This window comes from Rhinoraja longicauda, chromosome 30, assembly GCF_053455715.1.
Source record: "Rhinoraja longicauda isolate Sanriku21f chromosome 30, sRhiLon1.1, whole genome shotgun sequence".
Lineage (NCBI taxonomy): Eukaryota > Metazoa > Chordata > Chondrichthyes > Rajiformes > Arhynchobatidae > Rhinoraja > Rhinoraja longicauda.
Genome location: NC_135982.1, coordinates 22,604,762 through 22,615,186, shown reverse-complemented (window position 1 = coordinate 22,615,186; position 10,425 = coordinate 22,604,762). Strand labels below are relative to the sequence as shown.

Here is a 10,425-nt window from a genome sequence, read left to right as displayed (position 1 = left end):
CTTGTCTCATCTTTGAACTGCAACATAATAATGATGCCGTATAGAAATACAGAAACGTTATGAAATAATTAAAAGGTGGGTTGTTGCAAAGCAGTATAAAGAGATACGAAACTCATTTCCTCAAAACTGTCAAGCTGCAATCAAGCAGTTGTGAGAAGAGCAGAACTTTAAGATAAATATGCTGCAAGTTATACATGAACAGCAGTATGCTAAAATAAGGCCGACATTGTTGGTCGTGAGCAGAGTACATCCTGTGAACAGATTCGGGTCCCAGTGAGAATTATTGAATGTTTGCATGTTTAAAGTAAAACTTGGAAGGACATTTTCTGCACAAAAGTCAAACTATAAACCACTAACCATAACAAGTCATTTCAGTGAACCTGGAAGATGAACAAAAAACTAACAGGAAATTCCCAGATCGGTTCCTGCCCTCGTTTTTTCTTTGCTTGATAATATTCAACATTAGTTCCAGGTTGCATTGCTGGTTAATTTACTTTAAGAGTCCAATGCACCAAACGGGTGCAGAATATAGTTGATATGGCAAAATGTTTCATAACAACCAAATGATTAACTAACCATCGTTTCATTGTGATAGTGGGATACTGATGTGTATGAACATAGAATATAAAAAATATACAGCACAGGAACAGGTCCTTCTGCCTGCAATGTCTATGCTGAATATGATGCCAAACTAAACTAATCTCATCTGCCTGAACATGCTACATATCCCTCCATGTTCAGAATATTCATGTGCCCATCTAAAATCCATTTTTGAATGCCACTATCATCTCTGCCTCCAACACTACCCCGGGCAATGTGTTCCAGTAACCCACTACTTTGTGTAAAAATAAACTTGCCCCACACATCTCCTTTAAACTTTGCCCCTTTCACCGATTAAGGAACCTGAAACTGACACTCTAGAAAAATATATACATTTACTTACCATCCAAAGAGTACAATCTAATTGGGCAATGGCTTTGCAACAGTTCCATGTATGGTTGCCAACTGTCCCGTATTAGCTGGGACATCCCGTATTTTGGGCTAAATCGGTTTGTCCCGGTGCGGGACCGCCCTTGTCCCGTATTAGGCCCAGTGGGTGCTGTAGGCCCCGACAGTTTCGGTCCCGGCAGTCTAGGTTGCCGACATTTTAGCTCCAGACAGTCTGGATCCAGAGGCCCGAGTGCCGCCTAACAGAGGTTGCTTAGCAACCCGCCTCCCGGCCCGGGCGGCCGCCATTGGTGGAGCGGGAGCACGTGGCCACTGGCTGGGCGAGGTCACGTGGGGCGCGGGGGCAGTGACGTCACCTTGTCCCGTATTTGGGAGTGTGGAAGCTGGCAACCCTAGTTCCATGTGTTTCAAATAAAGTTTACCCCCCCGCCATCCAAAACCCATACTAAAAGGAACACAGACTCGAGTATTAAGTTAGCATTAAAGTTTAAATGTAAAATACTGTACATTAACCAATGCTTCAGAGTAAACATTTTATTTAATAGAATTTGTATAATGCAACTTCAATATAAACTGCGTGTATGTACAATAAGTCACAACACTTCAAAGACACACATTATAAACTCAAGATAAAACCAGGATATATAGTGCTTGAAACTCACAGCATACGCTAGAGATTTTGAAAGGCAATGGTATTAAATTTCTCACGTGTTCATTTCTCTTGTCAATATTTAAGTCCATAAAATTCACTCATTTTAAAAAAATCTTCCTCAAGAAACATTTTCTCCACATCGAACTTTGAACCAGCAAAGGCACATGTTCCTCATCTCCACACAGCCCACCTCAGTCAAGTCCAGCAGTGGGACTACTGGACTTGGCTTCAGTGCACCAGACGAAGGAGCAAGGATGAAGCGAAAACAAAACCGATTGCAGTTGAGAAGGAAGGATACCTTAGTTCCAGCTGCGATCAAATAACCACTTCTGGTAAATAGGGGAAGGTTTTGTTGATGGGGTTAAAGACTTGATGATTGGCAAATAGTGTTTCAGATTGTAACCCAGCACGAGGCAGTGAATTCAGGAGTCAAAGAGATAGATGAGCAAACTCATACATATTTGACACCCTTCTGCGTGATAATCAAACAGTTGGACACAAATCTACCAGCAGCAAATTGGTTTCACATTGGTTCAAGTCACTGAATCCACAACATCTTCAAAACGTCAAAGGATCCAAAGCTAACCAAAATGTTCAATTTGTGATTTATATACTTAGAGGTAAGTTTAGATATACAGCATGGAAACAGGCCCTTCAACCCATTGAGTCCACATCGACCGTCAATCACCTGTTCACAATGATTCTATGTTATCCCATTTCCTAATCCACTCCCTGCATACAAGAGGCAATTTATAGAGGCCAATTAACCTACAAACCCGCATGTCTTTGGGATGTGGGAGAAAACCAGAGCACCCGGAGAAATCCCACAAGGTCACAGGGAGAATGTGCAAACTTCATGCAGACAACACCCGAGATCAGGATCAAACCCAGGTCTCTGGATCTGTGAGGCAGGAGGTCTACCAGCTGTACCATGCGCTAGTGTGAGTATTCTAAACTAATAACTCTGGAATATTTCATTGCACTCTTATTTCTAAAGCAGTGGCAATAATGAATGGAAGTGCCCCATCCATCCAACTCCTTGGTGGGGATCATCACCCAACTATTGTGGAACAAGTCTTTCCCAGACACAAATTCCATCACTGGTGAGAAGGTTGAGGGACATTTAAAGCAAATTGAAAGACAGCACATGACCATCTGAGTGAGAGATTCTTCAATTCCAAATTCTGAACCAAGTTGAGATTCAGTCACAGATTGGTGGTGTGAGATATTAATCTGATCAGACTCAGCATTAAAATGCAACAAAGCATTAGTGAGGTCCATTTGGAGGTCCTTCCCATATCTTGAATGGGCTGAGTGGGCCTTAAATGGAACTCACTTAACTTTTCCTTTGTATAAAGCATAACTGATTTGACCAAGAGTCTTCATTGAAAGGCTTGGCAAATGCAACATAACTCTTTGTTCCATTCCAAAACACTCAGAATCAGTTAAAAAAAAAAGATACCACATAACTGTGGTAAAACACAGTGCACATTGTGCAGCACAAAACTGCAGCTATAAAACCAAAACAATAATTGGTGTTTGATAGTCTATAGCAGTGCTGGATCCCAAATCTGATTGATGGGCAAGCAATTGTAGTTTATGCTCTCCAATTGTTGTTGCCATTTTGGAAACATTCCCATCCCTAAAATTATTCTCATGATAAAAGTTCAAATGGTTCCCATTTTCACACCTGCATCTATGCCACGTATACAATCAACATCACTGTAACTGATTCATTGGCCACTGTCAACCTTGCGTTTGTGAAATCTTGTGCACACAAATCAGCTGCCCAAATTACTGTCTTACTTATAACAACATTTCAAATCTATCTGATTGCTGACAATTCCCTTTCGAATTTCCTGGGTCAGGTTAATTGGCTGGGTAGATGTAAAAAATTGTCCCTAGTGGGTGTAGGATAGTGTTAATGTACGGGGATCACTGGGCGGCACGGACTTGGAGGGCCGAAAAAAAGGCCTGTTTCCGGCTGTATATATATGATATGATATGATATGAAGGGTCAGACATGAATCCCTTCCTTTCCCTTCAATAGTGAATGACAGAAAGATAGATGGTCATCAGATGGAACTGGCACCTTCTTAATTTCTGTTGCTAAGGCACTCCAATACCTTTTCAAAAGCCAGCAAGATCTACAACACTTCCAAGCAAATACATATCAAGCTTTTACAACAGTTGCAATAAAAGACCAAACCCAAAACGTGGCTGTGTTCAATCAGACTCAGCCCCCTCCACAACACACGTTTAATTTAAACTTACAGTATAATGTGACTGCAACCTGCAGCTTCACTAAATGCTACAGCATCGTGTGTTGTATACTGACAACTTTTTAAATAGAATTTGCAATGTCATGTGACAGACAATCTATTGCCTTTTGCATTCATAGAATCATAAGAGGCAATTCAACCCAAAATGCCTGTGCCAGATCTTTCCTAAAGCATTTTTATTTCTGTTAATATGTCATGCATGGGACTTTGGTGCTGATGTACTGGCAGATAATCTGGACAACTGGATATTATTCCAACTAATACCCAAAACACTTGTAATTCATTTCTTTAAAAAGAGTGATCACGTTAAAAGAAAGTAATAATACATTTTTCAGCAGCCCAGCAAGGAGCATGGGAGACAGGGTGTTGTTTAGAGGGAGCACAGAAATCAGCATCTAGTGAGCTAGATGCCAAAGCATTGGGATGTCTAAGCAGATTATTAGTTTCACTGCTCCTCCCCTGTATCTAGTTCAGCAATGAGAACTCAGTTTAATGACAATATTAGCCATTACAGAAACCTGGGCTGGAGAGCAACACAAAAGGAGATCCTCGATTTGCGGCCTGATCAGGGTCTATTTTCATGATGTTGCCCGATCAAGTTGATTGAGACTCAGTTTTTGATGTTGACATCATATCCGCTCAACATTTGTCCAATGAGGCACTGAACCAAGATTCCATTTATCTAACGTAACAGATCCCATATTACTGGAGCATTACTGTGTTCTTGAGTGTTCTATCATTCCAATGTTCCTCCTTCAAACATTATCACGAAAATAAATTATTAACCACATTTCTGTTCATGGGTTTTGTGCACAGAATGTTTGCTTCATTTTTCTACATTATTGAACTTCAAAAGTAAATAGATTTCAAGTTAAGTGCTTACTGAATATGATGTAGAGCTATATAAAAGCAGGTTTTCTTTTCTCCAGAACTTTTTAAACAAGCGCTAGCTGGTGACAAGGCTGGGGAGATAAAGCTTCGCATTTCCCCTCTGGAGACGAATTAAGCCAGCAGCCAGTGGTAGACAGAACGCAGCTAACAACAGCAAACAAAGTTCAGTAGAACCAACGAGTGCTGATGGTGGCAACATGGAGAATTCTAAAATGAAATTATGAAAGGCGATGGTCAATTTGACACAAGGCAGTTCAGTACTGGATGACATTCCATTGGAAGCGGGTAGCAGCCAGCTGATTTGAGAGCGGGTTTTGCTGTGGTGGTCTTAGCCATCATTCCAACCCGCTCAGTGCAAAAGGCGGAGGTTCTCATTATGAAGCTGCCTTCGATACCGGGCCAGATTTAGACTGTTCATTTCATTGTTGTGGTTGTCATTGGTCGAGCTTTCGAAGGTGACCCGGGCAGTGGGCATGAACTGCCGGAAGATGCTGACGGATCCGTGCCAGAAGGTGGGTTGGGGGAGATGACCAACAATGGTCCAGGAGCCAGTCTGAAAGCTAAAGGCCTCAATGACACCAGATAGTTCAAAAGTGCTGTCATAGCCCCCGGAGACAACCAGCTTTCCCCCCAGAGCAGCCACGCTTCCCCCAACGTGGACCTGGGATAGAGAGAAAAAAAACAAGACTGAGCATACTCAATAGCACCTCAAGAGAAATACAATCAACCACTCAAAATCTGACGCAGGGAATCACAGCAACTCAAGCACTTAATATCTCACAAACCAAAAACTCTCATTTTCAATTTCCCTCCATGGTTCTGCCCCATTTTTGTACCTTCCTTCAGTCTTACAACTAGTTCTTCTCCTTCCCACCCATTTCCCTCCTCTTGATGAGTCCGACATTTCCATCCTTCCCACCATATTCCCAGACCCCACGATAGACCCAGTCTCAAATTAATGGTTCTATGTGGACAGCAAACATCATTGTGCATAGCAGCTGAACATTGCTAATCCCAATCTCACCAATATACACTCTCCCATTCATTTGTACCTGATTCATGGGTGGGATCTTGCCCCATTCATTCTTAGTTGGGTTATACACATCAACCTCTGAAGAATCATCCCTGAGGAGAAAGAGAAACAGAGTGCCTTCAATAAAATCAATGAATAACAAGTTCCAATTTCACCAATCTACACTACGTACAAAACCCCAATGGAATGTATATCTTAAACAAGACCATAAAACCATGAGACATCGGAACAGATTTAGGCCATTCGGCCCATCGAGTCTATTCTGCCATTCAAACGTGGCTGGTAATGTTTCCCCCTCAACCCCATTCTCCTGCCTTCTCCCTGTAGCCTTTGATGCCATTACTAATCAAGAACCTACCAATCTCCACTTTAAAAATACCCAATCTCTTGGCCTCCACAGCCATCTGTGGCAATGAATTCCAGATTCACCACCCCCTTCTAAAGAAATTCCTCCTCATCTCCATTCTAAAAGGGAAGGTCCTTTTATACTGAGGCTGTGCCCTCTGAAATGTTTCTTATCCCACCAGAGCTTGCATTTATTTGGCATCTTCCACAACTTCAAGAATACTATTTAATGGATCTTCATGTTTGCAAAATATTGACATTAATGTAATGTGACAGCCAGCTGCTCACAGGAAGCTTCTACAATGAGATAGTTAAACAGCAAGTGAAGCTGGTTGAGAAATTACTATTGGTTCAAGACATCAGAGTTGGACATAATTGCTTGACACGGGCTTCACTTATTATTCACAGACACAATATCCATTATCACCTCCATAATAATAAAATGCTGATATTCAAGTTATTAATTGTGAAGTTATTCCCATCTTTTAGTTTGAGACACCAATTGCGAACTATCCCTTTCAGGATCTGCCACACTTTAAATTATCATCAGTTAACGTGGTGAAACTGGTCTCAGCATTGTCATCTCGGTAACGCTGGGGTAACTCTTCAGAAGCTCATCACAATCCAACACCACACTAACCAATTAGCCCAGGGAGTGTAGTAAGAGGGAAGTATAGTTTAAACTCCGCTGCCAACCAGCGATATCCAATATCATCGTCTTCATCGGATGAAAAAGAATAAACAGACAAGATTTAAATCCTCATCAACATTAACTCCCCCACATCTCATGCTAACATTTCTTGCTGTTTATATCCACTAATTCCACATTATTGAAATGAAAGCACTTTTAGGCAGAATAAAGTAAGGAACAGTTTCCAATGACAGCACTGTGGCCAGAGAACTGCTGGCAACATCAAGATAAACATTTTAATGCAAAAAGTGGTTGAGACTGGAATGTCCTGTTGGTGGAAATAGCTTCAAAAGGGAACAAGATAAACATTCCAAAGAATAACAACTGCAGACAAAACTGAACACAGAAAATGAAGAGGAATACATAATTCAGACCATGGTGCCTGCTAGCATTTGGAGCATGGCTGATCTTTATCTCAGCACTTTCTACCTCAGCACTTTCTGCAACAACCTCATATCCTTTGGTTCCCTTAATATCTAAAACACTGGTCATCACCTCAATACTAGGCTTTTGCAGAGTTTTGGGCATCAATCTTCATTATCATCTGGGCAACAAAAAAAAAGTCTGAATGGCCAACCCCTGACTGCAAATCTGTGGCTCCCGAGAAAAAGAGATGAAGACTCGGCAAATGAGGGCCTCCTTCGAAGCTGAACATTGGATCACTGTAACAGTGACCATTCTTCATTGGCTGCAAATCCTTTGGGACCCAAAGTCATGAAAGACCCAATTAAAGTGCAAATTCTTTCTTCTCACTACGAAGAAATGATCCTCAAGACAGTCCTTGGCCAACTTCCCGACCAATTCAATGGAAATAAACAGAGTTGATTTATAATGAGGTCATGCAAGGGAACTTCTTGGTTCAAGTGTCAAGACAAGAGTGTTTACTTGTCATATGTACCGAAAATAGGACAATTAAATTCTTACAGCAGCATAACAGGTCTGTAATTAGAGTTCTCATAGATAACATAATAAACAAAAAAAAATCAGAACATTTTATTGAATTAAAAAAGCTTAATATTAAAAAAAACCTTGATACCAGTGCAAAAAAGACCAAAATCTTAGTGCAAGCTAGCCAGTTCTGCACTCTGCATCTTCCTCTTTGCTCCATCTATTGTTCTTGAGTTTCACTTAATTGTATTTATGTAGTATATCTGATCTATTTCGATAGTATGCAAAACAAGGCTTTTCACTGTACATTGGAACACAAGACAATAATAAACCTAAACTTCAAACTTACTGCACAAAGTATATCAATCCATTGAGGGTCACCGTCTTTGGCACGAATGACCATGGAGGTAACGAGCCACACATCACCAGAGTCCACAAGTTAGCGTCAGGGTCGTAGCACTGAATGGCCATTGATTCCTTGCCAGCAAGTGTTCCGATGGTGTACAACTTGCCCCGGCAGGCCGTGCTTGAGCAGTTGTCCATGGGGTACGGCATTGGCTGCAGGGCCTCCCAGCTATCTACGGAGTGGTCGTAGCGCTCCAAGCCGTTGGGGGCGAGGATGTAAATGTGTCCCTTGAGCACGACGGAACTGTGGTATTCACGAGCTTGCAGCATGGGCGAAACCTCGGTCCACTCATTCACGCTGGAGTTGTACCGCCATACAGAGTCGTACAATGAGGTCCCGTCAGAACCACCTAATAAACAAGAGTAGACACAATGAGGACCCAACAATCGCCGTCCTGCCACCATGCACCAGCTGTGGCTCAAAGATAGCACTCAGTGGGAGGAAGGTCCAGAGAGGCTCAAAACTGATCTAACAGTGTATATCACTGAGAGAGTGCCACTGCCAGAGATGTCAAATTATTCGGATGAGATGTTAAAGCAAAGGCTAATGATTTCTTGGGTAGAAGATCCCTTTGTGGAAATAAAGCAGTCCTTCCCAATGTCCTGACAATCACCCAACATCACCAAGCTCAGTTTATTTTTAATATTACGTTGTCCTACATGGGAGCTAGGTGAAAAACTGGGTACAGAAACTCCTTCATTACAACAGTGACTGCACTTGGAAGAAATACCTCTCTGTGAACAAAGAGACGAAAGAAATAATCCCCCCACCCCCGTTTCCGTGTGGGTCTGGACACCTCTCACAACCAAACTTGCTGATTGAACTATCAACAGTCTATCGCACAATGAGGCCTACCTCTCCACATTGTATCAAGGGTGGCTTTATATAAATACATCTAAAGCTTATCTCATTGTTCTATCAAGTCCTGGATCTACCCCCTTCAAATATTTATTCCATAGGCACAGAAAGGATAAATGCTCCAACAATCTTGCAAGTTTAGGAAGTTTCCCCTAAATGGCTAATTGATAACCCCCTTGCCACCAGTAGGGGAATAGGTTATCAGAATTTTAAAAGTATTGTCAAATGTTTGGCAGCAACAAGGAACGGCAGAAGCTGGAATCACGAGCAGAACAAAAAAGTGCTGGAGAACTCAGCGGGTCAGGCTGCATTTGTGGAGGGAATGGAGAGGTGACGTTTCATGTCGGGACCGTTCCTCAGGTTGGAGAAGGGTCCCCATTCGAAACGTTGTGAAGAGTCAAGACAAGATCACCAGTGTTTAATTGCTGTATGTACCGACAATGGAACAAAAAAAAAATCAATGAAGTTCATCTGTTCTTCCACTCCATAGATGCTGCCTAGTTCCTCCAGCATCTTTGAGTTTTGCGCAATGCTCTGATTCATTCACTTATATTATCCATTAGTTAAACATGATTAATAAACATGTGTCAGGTTAGAGGCTCTGGTACGTTGTACTGGCGTCATAAGAAAAAGTGTACTGCAGAGACGTATCTGGTGCCTGGGAACAGAATTCACCCCGTGCCTTTTTGCTGGCTGTTGATTATAAATAAATTGTATTCCCCATAGTAAAGATAGTCACATGGTCTGACCAGATTGGCATGATCTGTATGTGGAGTGACCACTGATGCACCAGGGACAGAAATAGCAGGGCCGCAATTTCCAGCAATGTTATGGTGTGTCTCAGAACTCCTCTTCCTCTGTAACGTTCAACACTTGAATATGTACATTGACCGCCGTCCAACCATCATGGACAGCTCTGGAACTTTCTTCAATCCCAAAGTTTGTGTAGGTGAACAGACCATTGAGGAACCTTTAAAACTGACAAGCTGCGGCCCATCTCAGAAGTGGTCTCCCAGGTTTTTAGTTTAGATACCTGCTTTAGTACATTTATGGGCCTGGTACACAATGGAATTTTATGCAGATTCTGTCAAATTAGTGATAGATGCCACCGAACATTTGCTGCACATTCCCAGTGATCTCTGGAGGCTGGGTGTAGCAATTCTGGCCTATGCTCACCTCATGGGATCTGGCAATCAAAATGGCCCTTCAAGCTCACAGTGCAGACACCCTGATCTAAGTGAATAGATAACAGGCTACGGAGAAGCGGTAAAGTACTTCAATAGCCTGGAGGACTCCAGGACACTGCAGTGATGGACTGCATTGTCGGTTTGTATCCATTTTGATGTAATGCTGTGGGTTTATAAGGCGCCGGTCAGGCTGCATTTGAGATATTGTGAGCAATTTTGGGCACCATATCTGAGGAAGGATGTG

General features: G+C 42.1%; 1 protein-coding gene across 4 annotated transcripts in view; it reads right to left on the bottom strand.

Annotated features, from left to right (window-relative positions):
- Positions 1 to 1,510: 1,510 nt before the first annotated feature.
- The window catches only part of klhl21 (kelch-like family member 21), a 21,720-nt gene continuing 12,805 nt past the window's right edge, over positions 1,511 to 10,425 (bottom strand). For all 4 annotated transcript variants that reach the window (XM_078425747.1, XM_078425748.1, XM_078425744.1 and 1 more), the window contains 3 exons: positions 8,080 to 8,485; positions 5,826 to 5,898; positions 1,511 to 5,434 (listed from right to left, as the gene is read on the bottom strand). In XM_078425747.1, coding sequence (XP_078281873.1) covers positions 5,123 to 5,434; positions 5,826 to 5,898; positions 8,080 to 8,485 — 791 coding nt within the window. In that variant the 3' untranslated portion in view covers positions 1,511 to 5,122. The remainder of the gene's footprint in view (positions 5,435 to 5,825; positions 5,899 to 8,079; positions 8,486 to 10,425) is intronic.